General features: G+C 48.1%; 1 protein-coding gene across 5 annotated transcripts in view; it reads left to right on the forward strand.

Moving 5' to 3' along the window:
- The first annotated feature begins 8,055 nt into the window (after positions 1–8,055).
- MEIS1 (Meis homeobox 1) overlaps positions 8,056–25,566 on the forward strand; it is a 111,115-nt gene continuing 93,604 nt past the window's right edge. For 2 of the 5 annotated variants that reach the window (XM_042796054.1, XM_042796056.1), the window contains exons 1-6: positions 9,130–10,055; positions 11,772–11,998; positions 13,678–13,819; positions 14,361–14,411; positions 15,262–15,312; positions 16,714–16,860. In XM_042796054.1, the coding sequence (XP_042651988.1) occupies positions 10,044–10,055; positions 11,772–11,998; positions 13,678–13,819; positions 14,361–14,411; positions 15,262–15,312; positions 16,714–16,860 (630 nt within the window). In that variant the 5' untranslated portion in view covers positions 9,130–10,043. Of the gene's footprint in view, positions 8,080–9,129; positions 10,056–10,129; positions 10,347–11,771; positions 11,999–13,677; positions 13,820–14,360; positions 14,412–15,261; positions 15,313–16,713; positions 16,861–25,566 lie in introns of those variants that run through there. The other 3 variants (XM_042796055.1, XM_042796053.1, XM_042796052.1) reach the window with 3 other exon arrangements.

Genomic DNA, 25,566 nt, shown 5'->3' on the forward strand with positions numbered 1-25,566 from the left:
ATCAACAGAGAGGCGTCATCTATGGAAAAGGCTGAAAAAAAAAATTAATCTGGTGGTGCTGTACAGCAAATGAGAAGGAGCAGCAGTGGCCTCAAGTTTGGTGAGAGTAAAAGCAAGGCAGAATGGGCTTGGTGGAAAAACGGGGTGAGCAGTACAGCAATAAAATTTGAAAATAGGACTGAAGTAGGAAGCATTTCAAATAGAAGCAAGGACAGGAAAATATTAGAAAGGGTTACAAATGATCAGCAATGCAAGCGACTGTAATAAGCTATAATAAACTTCAACTTGGAAGCATAAAAGAAGAAATATGATCAAGGATGATATGGGAAAAATAATTTAAAACAAGATATTCTGTGGGCGGAGAGATCTGGGCAAGGTCCAGAGTTGCTATTTATGAGTTAATGAAGAGAGGGGTGGGAACAGCTTGTCTTCAAGTGGATGCCCAGGAGTCCTCACCTCTGTTCCTTGTGCCACTGCGTAGTTTCTTGGTTGAGTCCCTTGAAAACCTTCTGTGCTTCAGGTGCTCTGGCCGTGGAATGAGGCTTTCCCATCTCACACACGGGTGCTCGTAAGATGTTCAGCTGCTATGGTGGCTCCCCCAATGCCACAAGCTGTCACACACTGTCTGGCTGAGCAGTCCCATTTCAGGGGGGCACTCAAGAAAGACCAGATTAAAAGGGATGGTAGAAAAGGAGAGGGGGACCAAAGCCATGGGTGGGCTAGTGCAGGCTAGTGCACCTCCATGGCTCACCTTTACCTGACAGGGGGTAAAATTGTCCCGGAGAGCTTCACTCCATTCTGCTCCTGTTTGCATCCAGAGAGGCAGAAAAGCAGTGTTTTGCGGGAAGAAGAGGGATGAGGCAAAGAATTCAGTGTCCCCCCAAATCCCCTGGGGACTGTTTGGGTGGGCAGAGCCTGCTGACAGGCTTTTGTTGGCTCCACAACAGAGAGGTTCAAAGCTACTTCAGTCATGTCTACGTGCTCTACAATGCATATCTACCTTCAGAAAGGTACAGCCCTTTGCAAAAAGGTGACTCAAGCACTTAATCCTGGTGACTTGCAATGAGACTTGGGCCAGCAAGGAACTCGTGAAATGTGGCTTACTGCCCACGTTTGCTAAAGATATTTTATTTCTCTGGCAGGAATTAGATGCCAAATTTTCTGTGGACTGTGATCACTGCGCTGTTGAGAGAAGCAAAATGTCTCTGGAAATTTGAACTGAAAGGTTGAATGGTGGAATAGTCCTCCTCAAAGCATGCTGAGAACCCTCTTAGCTAAAATACAGAGTATTCAATTGATCTAAGGCCTGCTAAATGCAAAGAAATAATGTTGCACTTGAGGAGAGCTGAGCTGATTGCTCTATGAGATGTTTCTCTGGTTCCACATAAAAAATACTCCCTTTCCAGAGTTGGGGTGCCTATCTGATTTCTTGTCTTGCTCCCACAACTAAGTTGAGGAAAAGAGCAGGAGGGCATTTTCTTTAAAGTGCAGTTATTACACCTTCTCAATCAAAGTTAACATCCTTAAGGCAAAAGAAGTGCTCGGTGAGGTCAGCTGGAAGCCAACAGCTCGGTGCATCTTGGTGCGTTCTTCTGACTGAGGTTTCCCTTTGACAACTGCAGATCCCTGCAGATCTTTCAATGAACCCTTTAGACAAGCCACAGAAAATGACTGTGAGTGTCACGTCATCGTGCAGGATGCTCCGACTCCCCGAGCCGTCGGAGTTTCCCATCTGAAACCCTCACGCGGGCCTGGCTCAGTCCCTGCACGCCTCGCCGGCCCCTCGCCATGGGCCCGCAGACCCTGCGTGGAGCAGCCGGGGGGGGGGTAGTGAACCACGATGCGGGGCTGCCCCCACCGCGGCTGCGGGGGCTGCGGAGGAGACGATGCTGCTGCTGCTGCCATGTGGGAGGCCCAGGGCTTGGGAGGCAGCTCCTGGGGCTGGGGCCCCTCCGAGGGGACGCTCGCTCTGCTCAGAGGAAAGTGCAGCTTTCACTGCCTTCCCTCCCCGACCCCCCTCCTTCTGTCCTTTGCTTTTTTTTTTTTTTTTTTTTTTTTTTTCCCCCCTCCCTGCCTGCATCTCACAGCTGCTGCCTCAGGGAGCCAGCCTGGGTGCGGGAGAAGGCCGCCTTCCCCTGCAAGGCTCAAGGGCAAGGGCAGCTGCCTCTGCTCCAACCCGCAAGTAGGGAGGGTGAAAAGGGGACAGCAAAGTGGAGGGGCCGGTGCAGGCGGAGGATGAGCGTGCCTGTCCTCGGAGGCAAAGCCCCAGCTCTGTGGTTTGGGGCTGACGTGGCTTGCGTGGCACTGCTGTGACTGGGGAGGTGTAGGGAAAGGGGGATCCCCAGCATCTGAGTGCCTCTCCTCAAAGGGAAGTTTTAAAAATGGTTAATAAGGAGGTTTTTTTTTTTTTTGCTAAATTGTCCTGAGAGCAGTCCTCCATGTGCACATACACACATATACCCACATACGCTTTTCCCACGGCCATCCACAGCTGGCCAAAAATTATCCAAGGGAGTTCAGCAATAGAGACACGCACATCCATGTATTCCCCGATAAGACCCCAAAGTGAATGACGGCCACCCATCCTGGCTGTCACACACACTCCTGCAGATCCCCTCTGCTTGCCAGCACTCACACACACCAAGTCGGATCCAAACCACTCGTGACGAGCCACTTGTGCCCTGATAAACGCTTTGAAAGGAAGGAGCGAGAGCAACTTGAAATTCTTTTTTTTTTTTTTTTGTTTGTTTTTTTTGGTTTGGGTTATTGGGTTGTTTTTTTTTTTTTTTTTTTTTTTGGTTTGTTTTCCTTGCCGGGAGAATTGTTTGCGGGTGGAAGAGAGAGATGTTTAAATAGCTCTGCAGATCCATTTAGCAAAGTCAATATGCAATTATGCAAAAGTCTATGATAATGCACCCACAGATGCAGATAGCGGCGGGTTGTGCTGTCCTGGGGGGAGGTGCGGGGGGTTGCGGGAGCCCTGCCGTGCTCCCCGGCCCCTTACACGCCCGGGCACATACCGGCGCCCGGTGCCGGGGGGGGGGGCCGGGGGGGCTGCGGGTCCCGGGAGCTCCCGGGGCCGCCCCAGCCTCTGCCCGCACCGCACCAGCGGGCACGGAGCTCTGCTCCTTCTTTTCCTGTCTTTTTTTTTTTTTTTTTTTTTTTTTTTTTGGTAATTTATAAAGCGTGGGTGATTTATATCCGAATTTACCTAGACGGTCCCTTTTGCAGAAACCCCTCCCCGCGCTAGAACGGCAAGCCGAGCCTTCAGAAAGCCCCCAGGTTTCCACCCATCTGGACAATCCCAGATCCCCGCTCCCATTATTGCCTCTATCCTCTGCAACCGGCATCCGAGGCGAGCCGAGATAGTTCCGTAATGGGCTCGTTAGCCAAGCTGAGGACGGGGTTAGGTAATAGAAATGGAGCAATATTGAAAATTAGGTTGGTGGAAAACATCAAATGGAAAGGCTCTGACCAAACTCCGCTTTGCTCTAGTTCAGCCGAGGTACTGTCATATACCAATATCCAATTCCCTGTGGCTTGAAACAGAGTTTTTATTTTGTTACTCGCTAATGTGCTTTTGTACTCTGTCGCAAGTACTTGCAGACTAATCGACCCGTTAAGGGTAAGATACTTCGTTCAACTTTTTGGAAGAAGGGCGTTCGATTTTTTGTACCAGGGGCACAGGATCATTTAATTTCTGCTTTATGTACTCTGAGGAAAGTATCCGTAATCTCTTGCTGATAAAAAATAAGGCAGGTTGTTGCTTCCCTTCAAATACAGCAATTTTACCCACAGAGACGAACTCGGAGCTGAATTTAGCCCAGCAAAAGTGGGGAAACTCTCCAGAAAAAAAGGTATCGAATATTTTAGGCTAATGTCACCCTCTGTTGAACTCTGGCAAGTGGCTCTGAAGGCAGAGAGCTGTCGGAGTTGGTCTGCTACAAGTGGCAGAAGGATTTGCTTATACCTTCCCTTAACATATTTTAAAAAACCCTTTTGTTCAGCTACGTGGGTGTCTCCGGCTTTTTAGGCTACGTTCGTGCATATCTGTGGATCGAGAATAGGCGCTTAGAGATCTTTGCTTTAAAAAACTCCTTTGAGCTCACGGAGACTACTAGATTTTTATCTACATGTACAGTCGGCTGCTGACACTCTCTGTAAACACGACAAAGGCTTTGCATTTCACAGCCCCTCTGCGACTGTCGCCTCGAAAAAGTCAAGGGTTTGTTGTGTTTGTTTGGGGTTTTTGGTTTGGTTTTGGTTTTTTTTGTTTTTTTTTTTTTTTTTTTTTAAGTGGGATTTTTTTAAACACAAAACATTTTTTTTTTTTTAATCTCTCCTTGAACTTTGTTTGTTTGTTTGTTTTGAGGAGATCATCCCAGGCTCCATGGAGCCAAGTGGCCAGGGAGAGAGAACGGAATCACCCAGCTTGGCTGCATCTGCCTGGGACCATCCGCGGCTCAGGCGCGGGCAAAGGCTCGGGAACATAAACCGGCGACGTGGGAGCTTCGCCTAAACCGAGACTAACACTGGGCTGGCTCAAACCCCTCTCCTGCTGCCCCCCCACCCCAAAGAGTGATATCAGGCCGCTCGCCTTCGGTCCCCTCCGAGAGCATCCTCGGGGCGGGAGCTGCCCGGGCGGGGAGCGCTGCCCCGGCCCCACGGGCTGCAGCCGGCTGGAAGCCCGGAGAAGTTTTTAAACCATTCGCAAATATTTAGCCCTTTCTTATTTTTTTCAGTTCCCCCCCACACACACACATATTTAGCTAATGTCCAACTGCCTCCCACGGGTAAACTCAAACCATCTTCACCGTACACCCCTTTAACGCAGCTGATCGCTTTGTGCTCCGCAGTCAAGAAAATCCCGAGCACATAAAAGTGGAGCTTTTATACAATTATACAGGTGAAGCCGAAGGAAATAATGATTGTGCCTGCGGCTTTTCCGTCTGGGGTCGCTTTTCTTCTTCTTCTACCAAGAAATTTGGCGCCTGCGGCCCCTCCAAATTGCCGAAAACTGTACTTTTTTCCCGCAGAAAGTTTGAAGGCGTTTCTGCCTGTAGTTTCCCCGTCGCCCAGTAGACGGCACAACAGCTCAATCCTTCAGATGCAAAACAGTCAAGCAGCTTTTTTTTTTTTTTTTCTTTAATTAAGCAGCCAGAGTTTTACCCAGCAATTTTATTATTATCATCATTATTTCATTCAGCGAGAACTATAGCAATACCAGTAGCAAAGCGAGAGGGCTCGGCTTAGGCAGGGACTAAAGAAATGCGGCGGGCAGCGGGGCTAAATGCAGGTATCGCTGCAAACACCGGAGCGGAGCAGCGCTTCCAAATTAATAGAAATGAACTTGTGGTGCTTAGGTAGTGCGAGGAAATAATAATAATTAAAAAAAAAAAAAAAAAAAAGCAGCAAAACTAGAACAAAACAAAACGGCCCCTACACTATCGTGCTACCAGGCTCTGGGGTTATTCTCGGGATTTTAGACTGAAGTTGTCTTAATTGTAGTGTGAAATAGGAAGACTGCGCCGGGCAGGGGCTCGGCTCTGCCTCGCCCGGGCTGCCCCGAGGTGCCACCGCAACTGTTGTCCCTGAAAAGCTCCTTTTGTGTGCGTGTGCCTTCCCTCCCTCCGCCGGCACCTCTGCCGGAGAAGTTGAAGTGACAAAAATCCCGGCCAGTAACTCATTTCCCAGTTAATTTTATTTGAGGAGAAAAAAAAAAAAAAATATAGCGGTGTTTAGAAAGTTTTAAGACAACCGTAAATTTTATTGGGAATATTTTATGAAGCCCTCCATTTAATTAATAAAAGACCCCCATAACTTCTGCAAACGTCGGGGGGAGCGGGCAGCCCCCCCTCACACACACACACACACACTTCCCTCCATCCCGCTCTCCCCCCTCCGCCTCCCTCCCCCCCCCCGCGCCCGCCGTTCCGCGGGCCGTTCCGCGGGCCGTTCCGCGGCCGGGCCGGCACCGCCCGCCCCGGGCTGCCGGCGGTGCCCCGGGCCCGGGCTGCGCTGCCCGTCGATGCTGGGCTCCACAAGCTGCCCTCGGGCTGACTCCCCGGCCGGACCAGCCGCTCTTTGTTTTCTGAATCGGGAGCCAGTAAACAAACCCCGAAACTCCAGGCGCTGCGCCTCATTTGCTCGCTTAAATCCCTTGCAGTTAACCTCCTTTTATTATCACTTCCCCCACCACCACCACCTTGGGTCTGCCCTTTAATAGGTCTTTAAACAGGTTTGTTGTTTTTTGGTTTTGGTTTTTCTTTTCTTTTTTTTTTTTTTTTTTTTTTTTTCCTTTCTCCTTCCCCATCCCTCTTCCAGCCGTTTCACCAGACTCTGACTTTTCGGGTATCTCCGCACGTATCGCTTCCCACCCTCTTCCCCCCCCCCCCCCCCCCCCCTTATCTGAAGCATTCCTGGATTATCTCTCGGCCGCCTTTCAAACGCTTTTTCTTCTGCGGTTTCTTGTTTGTTTGTCTCTTCTGCTTGTTCCTATTTCAGTTTTCAAATTTCAATATTAATGGTGAAAGAGCACACTTTGATGCTAATTCCACGCACACACACACATTCCTCCCCCCCCCCCCCCCCCCAAATCCCTGCTAGGAAGGCGGCAGGGAAACCAGCTAGAAAACATTGGATTGTTCCTAGGTATGACTAATTCTTTCCTTAAACTGGGAAATTCAGCCTGATTAAAAGCCTCATTTATTATCCGATAAGCAAATGGACCCAGATTGCACCTCGTGGAGGAGGCTCCCTTACTCCCTCGACTCCTTTTTTTTTTTTTTTTCTCTCAAATCGGTGAACCCCTCCGCGAAAGGCCCCGCTCAAACCGGGGGGGCCCAGGGGAGCCGCCGGGGCCGCGCAGCAGCGCGCAGCGCACCGGGCTCCGCAGCGAGGCCGCTGCCCGGCCCGGGCACCCATCAAACCCCCTCACTCTTTGCTTTTTATTTGATTTTTTTTCCCCGATACCTATTTTTTTTTTTCCCCTCCCTCTCTCTCTTTCCACCATGCGATGGGCAAGGGTCAATAGAACCCTGCAAAACAGCAAGTTTTGGCAAAAAAAAAAAAAAAAAAAAAAAAGAGCCGCCTTGCCTAAAAAGGCAGCGGGGCGAGATGCTGCGCGGTCGCTGCCGCCGCGCAGCTCCTCAGCCCCGGTGGGAGTTTACCGAGATACCGCGGAACTGTCCGTTTACTTTTTCCATTTTAATAGACGGCTAATTGCTGCCCGGATTAATCTTATTTTATTTTCCTTTTTTTTTTTTTTTTTTTTTTAATGGCCGGTATATTGCAAGTGAAGAGGCGCGCAGCGCAATTTCTCGCAGCAAGCCCTAAGAGTAATAACTGTTTGCTAATTGTAAAATCCTTATCCAGAATGAGGTTTGGGCAAACAATTTGTACGACTGTAATTACATTGTAAAAGTGTTTTAGGCTGGGTTGCGCTGAATTAATCTTATAAAGGCCTGGTGGAGACGCTTAAAAGGGGTTGCTTTTTAGGGGTTTCTTTTTTTTTTTTTTTTTTTAAGAGGGGGGGAAGGAAAAGGGATGGGGAGAGGAGGAGGTTGTATCTCTGGGAGTTAAGCTGCAGCCTCCGCCTGAAAGGGACCTGTGGGATGAGGAATCGTTACCGAGCGCCGTTCCCCGGGTAAATAAATAGAGAGATCAACCCCACGCCCGTGGGTCGGCTCCCACCACGCACGGACGCGTGGTGAGGTGTGTGTGTGGGGGGGTTAGTGTATTAAAATGGCTCTTACCTGAGAGGTCTTTATTTCCCTCGCCGGGATAAAAGGCCGGTCCTAGCGGAAAAAGGGGGGCTGGGGGGGTATCGGTACGGGTTTTCCCTGAAGTTTGAGACGTGGCGGCGGGGGCCGGTACCCCCAGCAGCCTCGGGGGGTTTTACCGGAGTGACCCACACCCCCCCGCCATCACCCCCCATACCCCCCCCAGCCGCAGCACTGGGCTACTGGGCGGCGGGGCTCTCCCCCTTTCCCCCACCCCCCCAAACCCCTCCCCGGGCAGAGGATGCGATGAGGCCGGGGCAGCTCTCCCCGTCGGGGCTCCGCGTAGCCCAGCGCGCAGGTAACGGGGCGGAAGGGACCGCGGCGAGCTCTCCGCTCCTAAACCGGCCAGGGGACCCACGGGGTTACGGGGAGGGATGACCGTGCTTTTGGACGGGAGCGGACTCCCGGCTACGCGGAGGGGAGAGCGCTCCTCGCGCAAGGCTGCGCGGCCGCGGAGCCCAAAGGGGGCGGGGGTGGGGGGGGGTGGGGGGTGGGGGGGGTGGGGAGAGCGCTTACCACCCCACCCCCCCCCGCGGCGCACCGGCCCGAGCCCCGCTTCCCGCCCGGACCAATGGGGGCGCGGCGCGGGGCGGCGCGGCGCTGATTGGGCGGCGGCGGCGCGGCGGCGGCGGCCGGGGGCCGGGTGAGCTCACTCGGCCGGCGGCCGCGGGGGGAGCCGCTGTTGGGGTGGGGGGGGGGGGGGGTGCGGGGGGTGCGCGGAGGAGGGGGGGGGGGGGGAAGTGAAGCGGGGGTGGGGGGGGGGTAAGGCAGGCGGGGGAGCGAGGGGCGTGCGCGGGCGCGGAGCGGGGGCGGCGGCGCCGCTAGACAAAGGGGACGGGAGCGCCCCCACACCCGGGGGGGCGGGGGGGGGGGGGTTGGACACACCGCGGGGGGGGGGGTGGGCGCAGTGCAGAGCCGGGAGGGGGCGGTGTGTATCCACCCCCCACCCCCTCCTCATCCTCCCCATCGCGGGGCTGGGGGGGAGGGAGGAGGGGGGAAGAAAGCGCTGCGCGGCCGCCGGCCCCCCCCCCCCCCCCAAACACACCCCCCCCCCCCCGCGCCGGTGGCGGAGTTGCTGCCGCCCAGCGCATTGTGTAAGACGCGACCTGTTATGGCCACCACTACTTCCGGGTTCCCGCAGTCTGCTCCAGCCCGGCGCTGCGCCGCGCTCCGCCGCGGTGGTGGCGGCCGCCCGGCAGCGCTCGGCCCGCGGCGGCAGCGCCGCGCCTTTCCCCCCCCCCCCCCTCCCCTTCCCCTCCCCTCCCTCCCCTCCCTCCTTTTCCCCTTCCCTCCTTCCTCCCCTCCCTCCCCGCCGCCCTTCCTCCCCGCGCCCGCCCCGCACGGCGCGGCGCTCCGCCCGGCATCCGCGCCCGCGCCCCGGCCCGCCTCCGCGCCTCCGCCAGCCTCGCCCGGCCGCCGCGCAGGGGCAGAGCGAGCCGGCGCCGGCGAGGAATTAGGAGCGAGCCGAGGAGGAGCGAAAAAAAAAAAAAAAACCATCATCATCATCATCATAATAACCATAATAAAAGGAGAGCCGGCGCGTTAGCGAGCCTTTTTAATTTTTAATTTTTCCCCCTCCTCTTCCTCCTTCTCCTCCTCCCTCGATTTTTAATTTTTATTTTTAAATAATTTTTTCTTTTTTTCTTTTTTCTTTTTTTTTTTTTGGGGGGGGGGGGGAGGGGGGGTGAGCGCGCTCGAATATTAACATTTGAGGTGTCCTGCGCGGTGGGAGCACACGCAGCGGATCATCATCAGTCATTCACCACCTTGACAACCTCGCCTGTGATTGACAGCCGGAGTGGCAAAAAGCCATGAGACTTGGTAGTTGGGTTTGAGGGGCACTTTAAAAAAAAAAAAAAAAAAAAAAAAAAAACTAAAAAAAAAAAAACCAACCCTGATTTGGGGAAAGGATATTTGCTTTCGCCCCGCTGCTGTCTTGGAAACGAGAGGGGGAGAGTGAGAGAGAGACAGGGAGAGAGGAAAGAAAGAAAGAAAAAAGAAGGAAGGAAGGAGGGAGAGTTGATTTTTTTTTTTCCTACTATTTTTTTTTTCTCTCCTTTTTTAATGCTGAGTTACCGTATCGCTTCGCTGAGATCCAGCAAGCCGAAGATTTTACTCGATTGCTTTCATTGCTGGCGACGCTAAGGGATTTTTGCATTTTTTGGGGGGGTGAGGGGGGGGGAACTTCGCGTTTCTTTCTTTTCACACTGGCCTTAAAGAGGATATATTAGAAGTTGAAGTAGGAAGGGAGCAAGCAGGCCGATGGCGCAAAGGGTACGTATTAAAAAAAAAAAAAATGGATTTCAAATGTGAAATAATATTGAAACGTGGCTGACAGAGACGCTGCAAAAAAAGTTTCTTCTTTCTTTTTTTTTTTTTTTTTTTTTTTTTTTTTTCCTTTCCTCCTCCTTGGAGCCGGGGCACAAAGTGGTGTCCTGGAGCGGGAGGATTTATCAATTGTAGGCTTAAAACCTGCATATATTGATATTTTCTTGATTCTTTTACTCCCCATCCCGGATCTCACGGAAAAGGCAAGCTTTCTATACATTAATGACATGCAGGCATGTAAGTGAATATGTCCGAGCCTCTGTATTTGTTGGTTTTGTAGCTCTAGTCCTACCAATGTCTTTTTTAAAGTTACCGGTGCTTGAAATATTTGAATGTGTGCATGTCTCTGAGCGTTTTGCTGTGTTAGTGATGATATACCGCTCACTTTCGGAAGATAACCTCTATCTGGGAGTAAGCACAACTTTTGTTTTTCTTTATTGCTTTTTTTTTTTTCCCCTCCTTTTCCATCCCCCCCCCCCCCCCCGCTTTTTTAAAATATTCAGTCACAAAAGGTGCAGTGCAGTGGGCAAAGAAAAAGCTATTTTAAAAAGAAAGTCACTTTAATTTGAATTAGAGGCTAGCAGCATGCACTGCCATGTGTATTGTTGTTTCTATTTTGGATGCGATCTCCTTTTTTTTTTTTTTCCTTCCAACTACCTCCTAAATTGAAGTTTTGGGGGGGTGGGGGGTGGAAATCAGCCGGAGTCGGGCGAGCAGGGGTTTGGGGAAGGGGGAAAGCCCTCGAAATAAGTTTTCTTGCCTAATTTGCCTGCCGCCCCTCCGAGTGCTGGTTGGGAAAGAAAGTTCCTCTGCTGACAACTTGCCTTTTACTCTTTCGGTCCAAGCAAGTGTCAGGGATCTTTAAAAGTGTTTATTCACACCTTCGCTTTTAATAGATGAAAAGTGGCCGTTTCCCCCGCTGCCTGGGAACCGCGTTAGCTTTCGCTCCTTAATCTTTAACAAAGAAAACCCTTAAAAAAAAAAAAAAAGTCATTCCCAAAATCCCGAGAGCCCGGGCAAACGTTTCCAGCCTTTCGGCTTTTAAAGTGTCTTCGCGTGGAATTGCTGGAAACCCCCAAATTCGCTTTTGCCTTTTTTTTTTTTTTTTTTTTTTTTTTTTTTTTTTGCCGCTTCTGAACTTTTTGCATCCTCACTGCGTTAGGTACCTGACTTCGTATCAGCGGGAAAAAGTTTAGCGAAGGGAGACTTGGGCTTCGTGAACCGCTTCCATTCACAAGGAAGGGTTTGGGGATTTATTTCGGTGGTTTTATTTATTTTTTTTTAAATTATTATTATTATTATTATTATTTGTTATTTCTCCTTCGCCCTAGGCTGGGAGGATTTGGGGTGGTGCGGGCAGCCGGGCCGGAGCAGCCCAGCCCCGCTGCTCCCCGGGGCTGCAGGGATGGGGGGAGCCCCGGCGGCGCGGAGCCCGGCGCACCCCGCGGAGGAGGAGGGGGGGGGGAGTGGGGGGGGGGAAGCCGGCTTCTCCCTGGGGAAGCGAGGGCGGGGGACACACACACACACACACAGGGACGGGAGCAGGGCTGCTGCCGGGGGGCTCTACCCCCAACCCCCCCCCCACGCTGACACACACCCCCCCACCTCGCCCGCCCCCCCCCCCCCTCCCCCTGACGCCTCTATGCTCTCTCTGCCCCCCAGTACGACGAGCTGCCCCACTACGGCGGCATGGAGGGGGTGGGCATCCCCACCACCATGTACGGGGACCCCCACGGCGCCCGCCCCATGCAGCCCGTCCACCACCTCAACCACGGGCCGCCGCTCCACTCGCACCAGTACCCCCACGCCGCCCACGCCAACGCCATGCCCCCCGCCATGGGCGCCTCCGTCAACGACGCCCTCAAGAGAGATAAAGATGCCATCTACGGGTAGGTGCCGCGTAAGGCTCCGCGCAACCTGCGCGGGATGGACCGCTGAGAGAGAGAGAGACCGCGGAGGGAGGGGAGGGGAGGGGGGGGGTGTGTGTGCGGGCCGGGCTGTCCCTGCGCGGTATGGGGATGAAGGGGGGGAGCGCTGCGCGGAAAAGAACCGTATGCTTAATTTTGTATTACTATTATTATTTTTTAAAAGGGGGGAGAGAGGGCTGGGGTCCCCCTGGCACGGGGAGCCGTGGGGGCTCCGGAAAATAGGAGCCGGAGCTTGCAGGAGGGGCTGCAGGCATCACCGCGGGGAGGAAGAGGAGGAGGAGGAAGAGGAGGAAAATAATACTCCCAGGGCACAACCTGCGCCGGGTGGTAAATCTCTGAGTGGAGTTTGGGAGTAGGGAGAGTTTGGAGCGCTTCGCCCAACTTTCTACTTTGTTCATCTCTCCTTGCACTAGGAAGGAGAAAACTCAAGAGCTGCTTCTCTCAGCTCTGAGTTGGTTGTTGTTGTTGTTTTTTTTTTTTTTTTCTTTTTTCTTTTAATTTTTAAAAACTTCTTCCTCCGACGGCATTGAATGCTTCTCAATGCGGCAACTTGCAGTTTCTAGGCCGTTGCGATGGGAGCTGATGGGTTATGCCGGGCAGCGGACGCCTTTAAAATGAATCTGCCCGTCTTGAGTTTGAAGGGAAGTTTAAGAGCCTTTTAAAATCGCTCTCCAAACAGTGAGGAGAAGGGGGATTAAAGAAAAGAAATCGCGCAGTTCGATTTCTTTATCAGTTTATCAGAAATCTTGCAGGGTTGGTTAAAGCTCAGTGGTGTAGGGTACCCAAAAAAAAAAAAAAAAAGTATGAAGCCCTGGGAAAAAAAAAAAATGAACTCCCTGTTATAAATATACATATATACGTATGTGTGTGTGCCCACGCTTATTTATTTATTTAAATTATTAAACGGCCGAGGGAGCCAGATGCACACTCAGCCTTTCTCCCGGGGAGGCTTTTAAAGCCGGGAGAGCCCAAAAGCACCTGGTTCCCCCCGTGGGTCAGGGCTCGGGGGGGCAGAGGGGCAGGCTGGGGCACGGGAGCACGGCTGGCTTGGTTGGCGCTGTCTTGAGAAGGTGTGGGTGGGTTTAGGGGTTTATTCTTTTTTATTTTCGAATTTGGCGGGGGGGGGTGTGTGTGTTTCTGTTTTTCTAGTGGTGGGGGGTTTTTTGTTGTTTTGGGGTTTTTTTGGTTTGTTGTTTGTTTTTTTTTTTTTTTTTTTCCCCCCTTCGCTCCCATCAGAAAATGAGAAATGGGAATTAGAAGCATGAAAGGCAGAAGTGTACATCCAAAGATTTTAATTTTATTTTTTTTTTTCTCCCCTAAAGACAAAGTTAATTCAAAATGGCTGCTGGAAACAGCTTGGGTTTTATTCTTAGCTTGTCCTAAGGTTGTATGTGCAATATATCTGTGGCCAGACAACGCTGAAAAGCCGGGGAGATGCAGGGCTGCCGGCTGGCCGGCTGCGGGAAGGGGCCGGGGCGCTGCAGGGGGGACCAGAGCCCCCCTCAGTGGGTGCCCCCCTCCCCATGCACGCTGCTACGGGACTAACTATTGTTGTGTTTGGGTTTTTTATGGTTTGTTTCGTTATGATATTTCTTTTTTATATCCCCCTCTGTGTGTGTGACTATTGTATTTTCTTTCAGACACCCCCTGTTCCCTCTTTTAGCACTGATTTTTGAGAAATGTGAATTAGCTACATGCACACCCAGGGAGCCCGGGGTAGCGGGAGGCGATGTTTGCTCCTCTGAGTCTTTCAATGAAGACATAGCAGTGTTCGCCAAACAGGTCAGCAAAACCGGGTTGAAACAGTAAAGGAAAAAAGAGGGGGAAAAAAAAAAAATAAAAATCGTAACGAGAAAAACAAGTCTCTGTTGAGATAAAGATGCGCGTTTCCCCCTCCCCCCCCTCTTACTGCAAGAGGAAAAAAAACAAACCAAAACAAAAAACAAAACAAATCCCAACCAAAACAAAAAAAAAAAAAAGAAAAAAAAATCGGGAAATCTCGGCATTTACCACCCCCCCGAAAGACCCGAATAAATAGGAGCGGTCCGTGGCCCGGCGGAGTTTGGCTGCGCGGCTCCCGGGAGCCGGGCCGGGGCTCTGCCCGGGAAGCTCCGGAGGTATTTTTCGGTGTATTTGATTCACTTGTTCAAGTGTTTGGCTGATGTACTAAATCCAGCAGTCAGGGCTTTGCACGAAAGGTTACATAATGGACCCGACAGTGTAATGAAGCAAGAAATAATAACGTCTGCTTTTTCTGCTTCCATATTTCACATCTTTTTTATTATTTCCCCCCCTCCCCTTTCCTCCCCTTTCTTATATTTAGATCCGAGCAGAGAAACCCCTCTTTTCCTCTAATCCTGAACTGGATAACTTGGTAAGAGTTAACAACACTTCTTCCTCTCCCCACCCCCACCCTGCCACCCTCCCTTCCCATTTTTTTTTTTTTTTTTTTAAACTTCTGTGTCTTCTGGAGAGGTGGTTTGGTGATGCTAAATTGAAAATTTCTCATGTGGATTTTTTTTTTTTTTAATTATTATCATATGATGGTTTTTCTAATTATAAGTAAATACAGTGCAGTAATTGTGTGAAAGTAAAAAAAAAAAATCCCATAAGGATATACATAAAGAAAGCCCCATCCAAAGGGGAGCTTGCAGGCTTGATGGCAAGCTTGCCTGCCCAAGAGGAGTGTGGATTTATCCACGCTGTTGCCAGCACCTCCACGCACCCTTTAATTAAGTGTTTCGATGGGAAACACAGGGGATTGCTGGGGCTAGAGGTGCACTGTTTGCTAACCCACTGAAAGTGAGGTCTTTTCTCTCTTTCTTTTTTTATTTTTTTTTTTTTCCCTTAAGGATAAACAAATATTTTGCCTCCACTTTAGGAGTCTTGATCCTTCTTTTGCAAAGTGAGGAGCTGGTGGTGGTGGTTAGAGGGTTGTTTTGTTTTTTTTTTTTTTTTTTTTAAAAAAAAGAAATGTTTATGATCCGTATAATTTAGTTGCTTCATTGCAATAGGGATTTTTTTTTGTTAACTCTAGATCGCTTCTCGTTAAACAGCGCACAAAGCCACTGCTATTAAGTTTTAGTGTTATTGCCATAAATCAAAACAACTTTTTATTTACTACTAGAGAAAAGTCGAGCTACAAAGTGCGGCAGGGGCGGCTGTGGGAAATATCCCCAAATCCAGGAATGAGATAAATACTCGTGTTGTTTGTATCTTTGCAGATGATTCAAGCCATACAAGTATTAAGGTTTCATCTGTTGGAATTAGAGAAGGTAATTTCTCTCTCTCTCTTTCTTCCTCCTCCGTTTCAGTACTGCTGAAGTTCAGGCTTCTGGTAAATTTGCATAAATGTCTTTCTTTCTGGTAATTAGTGTCAAGACCAATCTTGGCGTCCATTTCTCTTCGCAGTTTAATTACAATTTCAGCCTCTAAAACCGGGCTCTCAAACGCCCAGGCCTTGTGTTCGTTGTAATACTTTGCTGGCTTTGTATAAATAGTTGCAGTTCTGTGGTGCCGCAGATGAGACGCGAAATGGTTGGTTCAGCCAAGCCCTTGAAATCGAAATTAAAAAAAAAATAAATATATATATATATTATTTTTGGTGGTCGCGAGGAAAGACTTTGGTTGCAGTTAGTTGGAATGGGGATTTTTTTTTTTTTTTTTTTTTTTTTTTTTAAGAGCCATCTGCAGGTCAGGCTCAGGGCACAGATTGTCCTGTAACATTTTGCAGAGACAAAGCAGAGTTGATAGTTGTGTCTGTCTCTTGTTCCTGGGAATATTGTGCACCTCCGAGCAGAAGAAAGAGATTGCAGCCTAAATGCAGGGGTTTTGCTGGCTATTTTAGAAATCTTAGGAGGGAGAATGTTAATTTCTAAGAAGGCGGTGTCATCCGAGCTCACATTAAATTGGAAGTGCGCTCTGGTTTCCTGAGGATTTTTTACGTGTCATTGATAGCTGGCCTAGAAGAGAATTCCCTTTCTCCTAAAAATAAACATTTTGAGAGGTTTTTAAATAGTTGAAAAGTTTCTCGGGAGCCTCAGCCACTTTATCTAACCGTAACTGGCAGGTTGTTCTTGCTCTACCCGAAATGTGTTAAAATTTGCCCATTAATAGAGGCAGCTCAGGTACGAGTCTATCAGAGTGACTGGGGATTTCAGGGCATGGATGCCTGTGATGTATTTCAGCCCAGTGCATCAGTATTTTTTTTCTTTTTTAAACCCTTTTTTCTGTCCTCATACCCCTTTGGAAAGGGTTTATGATGAAATAACTGGATGAAATTAAATAGTTTACCTTAAATGTCACCCATGCAGGTCACCTCTCTAATGGCCACAGCTCCGGGAGCAGATGAATTTAACACGGGTGTTGAATATGTTGTAGCCTGTGAATCATCTTGTCACTGTCAATTTTCTGGGATATCTCTATTTTGCGAGAAAAGAAAGTTATTCCTAATTCTGGATGCGTCTAGAGGTCTCAGGGGGATAATTGCAGTGTGTTTCCCCTATTTAGGACTTTTGATGTCACAGGGGTGAAGGGGGGGAGACTGGTTGCACTTGTCAATTTTACTTATGTACACCTGATTATATTTTTTTGCTTTTTTCCCCCCCTTTTTTTCTTTTTCTCTTTTTTCCTTTTTTTTTTTTTTTTTTTTTTTTCTAACCTCTGTCATAATGTAGGTACACGAATTATGTGACAATTTCTGCCACCGGTATATTAGCTGTTTGAAAGGAAAAATGCCTATCGATTTGGTCATAGACGATAGAGAGGGCGGATCAAAATCGGACAGTGAAGACATAACAAGATCAGCAAATCTAACAGATCAGGTATGATCTCGCCAATGCCGCACACGCTGAAATTTGTATGCAGATCGCTCGCTGGGTCACTATGCCTCCTTTTATTATTTGCATATGATTAAGTCCCTTTTAGATAAATTTCCATCGAAATGAAAATTTTTGAATAATGTGGCTATTATTGCTTCATTAAGGCTTGCTCCCGGATTCGACCTGGCGAGATGAGCTTGTAAAAGCATCGCCTGCAAACTCGACCTGTTTCTTGTCGCTTTTAATTTTTGTCTTTATTTTATTTACCCTTTACAATAATAGAAGTGGTATCTGTGAATTGCTGGCTTCTTGGTGGCTTAGGAAAGGAAGGGCTGGAGCTATTTACCAAAATAATAATAAAATCCGAGATAGGTGGTCCGGTGAAGACAGAGAGGGTTTGAAATCTAGCAAATACTGGCTATTTTCTTCCCGTCTCTACGGTTCATTAGTCCGTCTTGTCAGTTTTCCTTGGCCGAACGCTTTTAGACTTCAGTGAACATTGCTTTGTGCACGCCTGCCTGCTGCAAACGCGCCCATTTTATTTTACTTAACAGAGGGAAAAAAAAAAAAACAACCAACCCAAACCCACAAACAAACAACAAATGGAGAAAATAAGACAGGACCCAGGGTTTAAATTATTTTACTTGATCTTTCAGGTTTTCAACCCGTCTCTTGAAAAAAAAATAAAAAATATCCAAACCCCAAAACCAAGCCAGCAAAGCCTTGCATGGGTTTGATGGTGTCCAGGTTTTGTCTGGGATGGTTCAAACCTTTAATGCTGGCTCTGGCCGATGTGGGAATTAGGGATGACTTGGGAAAGCTGGCTTTCCCTTCTCCCCTCTGCTGGGCTTAGGCTGGGAGTCTTGCCTTTTAATGGGAGCCTTTGGGGCTAATTCAGGAGGTGCCCAGAGCTAAATTAAGCTCCTGGATGATGGAAGTGGCTGAAATTTGGCTTTTTTTTTTTCCAAGTTGGGTAAAAATGCAGGGTTTTCCTGGTGAGTTGGCTTTCCCTTAACCAAGGGGGTCGCAGCGCTTTGGCTATGAGAGAGGAGACCCTGAACACCCACCAAAAAAAAGAGAAGAAAAAAAAAAAAATTCCCAACTGAAACCCCCAAGTTATTTCTTCTTTATGGTCAGCTTCGTAAATACTGTCTTAGGAGTGATCAGCTCCCGACTCTGGAGGTTTCCTTTTGTTCAAGCAAGGCGCAGTCAAGCAGGCAGGAGTTTCCTCAACCGCTTTGCCATTATCACCAGCACTGTCAGCCAGGAGTTATTTTATAGATTCCCGACATAAAGGTGCGTTGCATCGCAGCGTGGGCAGGATCTTAAATATTTTCTCCTATCTGCCAAAGGCTTAGTGGGGCTGCTGGTCGTGCCGTGACGGGGGGGGGAGACAGGCTTGAAGGCAGGCATGAACTTTTTACAATGTGCACATATGTGGGGTTGGGGGGGGTCTTGGTTGGTTTTTTTTGGTTGTTTGGTTTTTTTTTTTTTTTTTTTTTTTCATTTTTCTTCTTCTTCCCCACCTCCTCAATTCTGCTGCGAAGGGGAAAAGCTTGACGGCGCGGCAGGGGAGGTGCCCGGCGGGCCGGGGCGGGGGAAGATGCTCCCGGGGCCGGGGATGATGCTCTGGGGGGGACCGGCAGCCCCCCGCAACGCCTTAAAGCGAGGGGAGCCCTACAGCGAGGGGCTAGCCGAGGGAGGCTCGGCTCGCTGCTGTTGAATAAAAATTGTAATCCAACAAGTCTAACTAGAAAATGGGTTTCTAAAAGCTCTGGAGTGCTGGGTACATAAAGCTATTTGAGCAAATTACAAGAATCGCTCAGGGGCACGAATGAAATCAACACTTTAATTGCCTCCAAAATGAAGATTTATACCCCATTTTCCCAACGAATCATTATTTTATTAAAGTGAAAGCTAAAGGAATGAAGCTACAGTTTGGGGGTTGTTGGGGAGAAAAGGGGTCGTGTCCGTCCCGTTCACCCCCCCCCCCCCCGCCCCTTCCCCCCTTTTATTTCGCCAGGAGCGCGGACTTTGCGCGCCTGGGGCCGGCCGCGCAGCGCCGCGGGGCTCAGCCCCGGCACCTCCGGCTTGCGCGGACCCTGCGCCCTCCGCGGAGCCGGGCGGCCTCCCCGCGGGGTACCCCGGCTCCTCGCCGGGCAGGGGTCGCGCAGCCCCGCCGCTACCCATCCGCATCCGCGGAGCTGCGCGGGGAGCGGGGCTTTGCTCCCCCTCGTCGAAAGGAAGAGGCGCAAAAATGCGCTTCCCCCCCCCCCCCCCCCTTCCTTTTTACCCACCCTCGCGGAGGGCGGCCGGGCGGCGCAAGGCGGACCGCGGAGGTTGCGCGGGGAGGGGGGGGGGGTGTGTGTGTGATGGTGTTTACCGGGGGATGCGCGGCCGCCCGTGCGCCCGGTAAACCCCGGTGCCGAGGCCGGTTGTATCAGGGCCCTAATGGTTAAATAATAAGGTGTTGAGTGCTTGTCGCTGGGACGGCTAATTAGGATGTGGCTCCGCGGTGCGCGTTTATGGTGCGCGGGTGCGCAGAGAGGGGCGGGCTGTCCTTCAGCCTGCCCGCCCGTGTGCTTCCGAGAGTAGTAAAAGAGTAAGTATGTAAAAGCTTTTATTATCGATTTAATTACATTTTCTTATATTGTGGCAGTAAAGGTTACAGTTAACAGGGTTGGTTGTTTTTTTTTTTTTTTGTTTGTTTGTTTGTTTCCTTTTTTTTTTTTTTAATTTATTGGTTTCCCCTTATTTATTCTTTTCTTATAGGCCCCTCAATGTCAGTGCCTTGAAGTCCCGTCCTCCCACCCCCCCCACCCCCTCCCCCGGTTAATGGAAAGCAATGACACTAATGCTAGATTTTGCAAAGCAAAGCCCTATAACGCTAACCATTGTTCGGTGATTTAACTAGCTCAGTGGCAAGAGGTCACTAAAATAGCATCCTTCTCCCACAGGCGCGACCCCGCTGCCTGCCAGGGTGGGACCTGCAGAGTTGGTGTTTACCATTACAGCTCCAGAAGTACAAGGCAGGAGGTTGGGGTTTTTCCTAGGGATGACTGAACTCGAGATCAACCAGGCCCCGAGACTTTAAAAAGCCTAGCTGAAGGATTGCGGCCCATCCTCAGAGATTCAAAATAAACCTTTTTTAATCATTAGCTTTTCAAACATTCGCATGTTTAAATTTTCAAATGTTTGTCAGAGCCCGGAAAGATTTAAAACACAGCTGTTGCATGATGCGGATAGGAAAACTCCCTCTGATTAAAAAAAAAAACCAAAACAAAACAAGACTGTAGTCAGAGAGCAGAAATTCAGTTTCTTGGGTAATCCTAAACTACTACCATGGGGCTGTTTTCTTGAAGCCACATCACCTTGGCACCCAGGTGTTCTAGTCCGAACTGTAAAATTCCCCTTCAAGAGAGTGTCTACAGAAAGCTTTTAGAAAGTCCTTTAAGGAAAACACGGTATAAAGTAACCACCACATCCAAATAAAGTATGTTAGTGGCATAAAATAGATTTTACAGGGACAAACCAGTATTTTATTACAGAAAACAAACTTGTTGAGCCAATCAGCATTAGTATTACTTGACAAAAATTATAATTTAATAATGCACAAGGCAGTTATGTGTGCAGAAACTTTTAAAGGCAAATCGGCAAAGAGCCAAATTCCTATAGGGACTAGGAGGGAAATGATCAAAAAATGAACATGAAATAAGACTTCCTGTAAGAAGGTCCATAATTCAACATTATTTGACTCCACTGTCAGGGAAATTGTTGAAGGATAGTAAACTGATACTAGAGTCTCAGTCATTTTTGTTACAGTCTTAAATGTTTGCAACTGTGGCATTTTAGATGGCCCTTCTTGGGTGATAGTATATCATATATATATATATGTATATAATAAAGCAACACTTCTATTTATGTTGCAGTAGATTTTTTTTTTTAATGCGCACAGTTGCAGAGTTTCTCTAAACAAAATGTGGATAGACAGCAGCTTTTTTAAAATTGGAAAAATAACTTCAAATGTTTTCTTTATAAAGAAAGAATTACAAACTGGAATGCAGTATATAGTATAACTGAAGGTGGATAGGTTGTTTAGGGCATCAGCCACTTATGACTAGAGTAACTTTCCCAAATACTTCAAATATGTTAGCTATTCCTTGCAGCCAATACAAAAAAATGCCTTGAGGGGGAAAAAAAAATTACTGAGAAATACTGTTTTACCTGGGGAATTCACAGGCATTTTCAAACCGTGTATGGTTTTAAGTAGGGGGAGCAAAGAATATTACTGCCTTCAGTATAGATACCCCCGTATTGGAGGAACAGTCATCAAAATAGTAGATGCAGTGCAGAGGGTACAAGGTAGCATTCATTTCTACATAATAGAAGAGTTACAGCCAGGCAGGGGTCTGAGGAGGACCAATAAAATAATGTTTAAAAGACTCAAAATTTCATTTTCTCCCTCAGACTTTATGCCACCTTGAGCCAGTGAATCCTTTTTTGTTTGTTTTTGGGTAATATTTTTTGTTAGTGATATTTAGGAGCTGTTACCATGCCCAAGTTTGGCAAACTATTTAACGTAAAGATAATAAATGTTAATTTATATTCCGGACCCGTGGCTGAAATCATATTAGCAAAATAAGGTTTTCTTCGCTCTCCACTTCTTTAAGCAAGTAAATATATTGTTAAGTAGCTAGGAGAATGAATGTATTTTCTTTAATTTATGATTCCAATTGAAGAACCTGCTGGTTTGGGTTTTTTATTTTTTAAAGATTATTCAAGAGCCCAAACGTGTCCGTCCTTACAGCTGGGTATTATATTTGCTGCTTTCCTTAAGTTGCATACTCAGGCCTAATTTCCATGTGAAGTTTTTCAAACCGAAGTTGCCTTTTGTTGCAAAGGATAGTTTCATTTCCTAATTTTTGGCATCCTTTTCAATATTAAACCTGACGGAGGTGAGTTTAAAACCCAGGTAGTGCTGGTGCTCGTCCTGACCGTTTGCGAGCGTATCCCGAGGCATCCCCACAAACGGGAGCTCGCGGCGTCTTTGCATTGGCGACCACAGATTGTTATTTTGGGGCATCTTGGACGTTTGCAAAGAAGTCGTGAAAAAAATGAGTTTTACCTTAAATTTAACCTTTACAGCTGAGGATCTGAGTCTTCCCTGGCTGCTTGTCCGCAGGTAGCAATAAAGGTAATGGGCTCTGCACGCGGAAGGGTTACGGCAGCCCGGAGTGGGCAGCGTTAGCACTTAAAAAAATCAGGTTATATCGCGCTCTATCACAATGAGTAAGCGTAAGTTGTTCTGATAAATACTGCTTTAAAAAGCAGAAAAAAAAAAAAAAAAATCCAGCACAGCTTCTTTAAATTAGGGAATCTTTGTTTTGTTTTGCATTTCTGCATTTGGGGTTTTTTGGTCACATGAGCATGCAGTTAGGAGCTATCTTGTGAAATCTAAACAAATTTAAGAAAGTGAAGAGGAGGGTTGTTTCTGGTCGTGAAAATTTTTGAAGGTTTCTGGAATTGTTTCTCAGTGGGGGTTGTGTGGGAGAAGGAGAGACCGGGGTGCACTGCAGTGTCACCTCGTGTCCTCGGTGTGTTACCTCCCTCTCCTGATGCTCAGTTGCTCGGATCAGGCTTTGACTCACACGGCAAATTTGGAAATTGGGGTTTATATTTGTGTTTTGTTTTTGTTGTTGTTGTTGTTTTTTTTCCCTGCAGAGGCAGCAATATTTGGAGAGGGTAACTCAGAGCGCACATTTTGTTTTTGGCCTTGTTTGAGTGTATTTCTGTCCCTGGTGATATCCGTATCTAACCCACCGCTGATAGTCTGTAACATGACTTAAAGACAACTTGCCGACAGTTGGTTCAGCTCTTCTTTGGAGTGCTTAGTGTGGTTGCCTTTTCCCTTTTACTACCTTCACAAGGAAATAAAAGAGACGTAACCCACCCTCAGAGCATGGGTGAGAGGACAATCCTTGCAGGCCAGTGTCCTCGGGACTCCTTTTTTTAATTTAGGTGAGATCCCTGGAAAGCTTCGGCCCCTCTATAGCGGCGGGGGGGGGGGGGTGTCTGATCCCTGTTAGCAAGGGGGCTGCTGGCACGGGGGATCCCCATCACATCTGCAGGCTCACCTCGCTGAGTTGCCTCGCTGGTTGTTGCTGTTGCGGGTTCGTTTATTTATTTTCGGGTGTAGATACATGAGAGGTGAAGCGCCGCATGGAGATTTCAGGCTTACGTGGGTCGCTGTGCATATGAAGGCAATAGCACCTGCGGTGAGTGGTTTCTGGGGGGTTATTGGATTTTGGAAAAGGGGGTTTGAGATTCGTCAGTAGACATCTGGGAAAATGTTGAAAATTTAAACGTTGGTGAGGTGAATTTAAAAAAAAAAAATCTGAGTTTGTCCTGAAAGCGAAGGGCCTGTTTGCAATTTCTTTTTTTTTTTTTTTTTTTTTAAAAAAAAAGGAGGATATTTAAAAGTTATAATATAGAGAGAGGCATTTCCTTGCTAACCTGTGGGGCATGGGGAAGGTAGGACAAAGAAACGGATTTGTGCCCAAATTTGGCTGTTCTTTTGACAGTGGTGGGACAGGCTGCCGAAAGTCTTCAAATCTGAGCCAGGCGCCCTGATGAAGAAATGTTTTCTTTCCCTCCTCATCAGAGGTGATACGTTAGTCATCCGTGAGTTTTGGGGATCAATAAAGGAATAACTGTGAAAGGCAATAGCCTGTAACGCACAGGGAGTGAGAGGGGTTGATCTAATCGTTCCTGCCTGGCCTCAAAACTCGATGAATCTCTGGGTTTGTCCACACAAGGACACTCAGGAGAGGTAAGACAAATTGATTGGGTGTAAAATTAAAGTGCATTAGTTAAAGTGCATTGCACTATTGTGTGGATGCTCTCATTCAGAAGTAAAGTGGCCTTAGTTCACTTTAGCCTAATCCCCTTTGGAGTAGGCCACTTTTCTTTTGAATGAGAACATCCACATTAACTTTTAGTTAATTCGTCTTTCCCGAGCGTCCTGGCGGCCTCGTGCCCGCCGCTCTGGAGAGGTTGGGCCGGCCGGGCGCTGGCTCCCCGCAAGCTTTAGGTAAGCTTTTCATTAGGCATATTCATCTCTGCAGTGGCACTTAACTGCTGGCGTTCGTCATCGCCCCGGCCGGGGCTCCACACCCTCCCCTCGATCCTGCTCCTGCAGCTCAAGAGCGATACTGTTTTTAACGCTGCCCGGGAAAAAAATTGGTGGTGCCAGGGATTTGGGGGGATGGATTCGGCCGAGGTGGCACAGGCAAGGGCTCAGCTGGGCTGTGGAGCTGGGGAAGAGCTGCCTGCACCCCTGCCGGGAGGCCTGCGGTTTGGGGGTCGCATTTCCCAGGTGAATACGGCGTGAGGCTCCCCCCAGTATCAGTCTTCTTGCCGGTAACCTGAGCGGTTTATTTTGCTATGGTGGTTTGCTGTCCTGACACGCTCCCTGCATAGATAGTTTCTTCCACGTCCAATGATTAGCTAGTTTTTAAAGACAGTGAGGAAATCTAAATTAACTGTTTTCAGCTGGTATTTCCAACCATAAAACCAAGATTGAAAATTATCTTGCAGGAGAACTAATTTACCTGGTGAAAAAAAAAAAAACAAACCAAAACAAAAACAAACAAACCAGTAAGATAGTTTTGGGAACTGTTTTATATCCTTGCTTGAAGTTCATTGAGCTTGAGTTTTTGTTGGAAGTATTTTCGGGTGTCTTCTAGAGCTTATAAGTAACCTATTTATTTACTCATTACTGGTTAAGCTGTGTGTGCAAATGCTGTGCTGTGTCACACGCTTGCCGTTGTCCCTTCCATTCATAATAAAATTTAGAAGGCTTCTTACATTAGTAAGCAATTTGCTTTTGGAGTGTTTCCTAGAAATACAGAATTCTATTTCACCAAAGTATTGTCTTTCCTCTTCAATCAGGGCCGAGGTGAGCTATTTTCTCAAGGACTCTCCAGGCATCTATATGATATTCCCACTTGGGCAGATCATCTCCAAAACTGCATTACTTACTCCTCCATCCTGAAGGGTCATTGCAGTGAATTAAAATTCTCTTATTAGCATCACCGGGCTTTGAATTTGGCCAGCTCATTTTGTTTGCAGTTTGGCTTTTTTTTTTTTTTTTTTCAGTTTTTAATATAAAGCAAATATGCATCCAGACCTGCTTTGCTGAAATAAGCAGGCCAACAATAAGAGGGCTAATTCTTCATTTGCTTAAAAGAACTGCCTGTTTTAACTTCAGAAATACTGACCAAGAGTAAAGCAACAGCTGATGCCATCACAGGCAGTGTACTGTATTCAAACAGCTGTACAAAATGAAAAGCTGCGGCATTAATCCTGCCATTCACAGTTTATTTAAGTTTTTCAAGCTTCTCTCATATGGGCATGGCATCAATGCCTAGTTATGCCTCCATTAGGTTTACTGGGCCCTTAATACAGAAAATTATTGTATTTAAAATTTGGAAAGCTGCATCAATGTAATCCAAGATTCTTGCAGCTGGCGCGCGTTCGGGGAAGGCAAACTTTACCTTGTAATTTTCTCTTCATTCATCTGGTCTTTAGGTTTTGGTCCTGTTTTGTTGTTATTGAGAAGGTCAGATCGTTGGTGGTGTTTTTAACACCGGCTTTAAATAGCTCCATTTAAGGCCGTGTAGCTCTCAGGAGGAGAGGGGAAGAGCAGAT

The sequence above is a fragment of the Tyto alba genome, unplaced genomic scaffold (assembly GCF_018691265.1).
Source record: "Tyto alba isolate M040663 unplaced genomic scaffold, T.alba_DEE_v4.0 Super-Scaffold_22, whole genome shotgun sequence".
In the NCBI taxonomy this organism is placed as follows: Eukaryota; Metazoa; Chordata; class Aves; order Strigiformes; family Tytonidae; genus Tyto; species Tyto alba.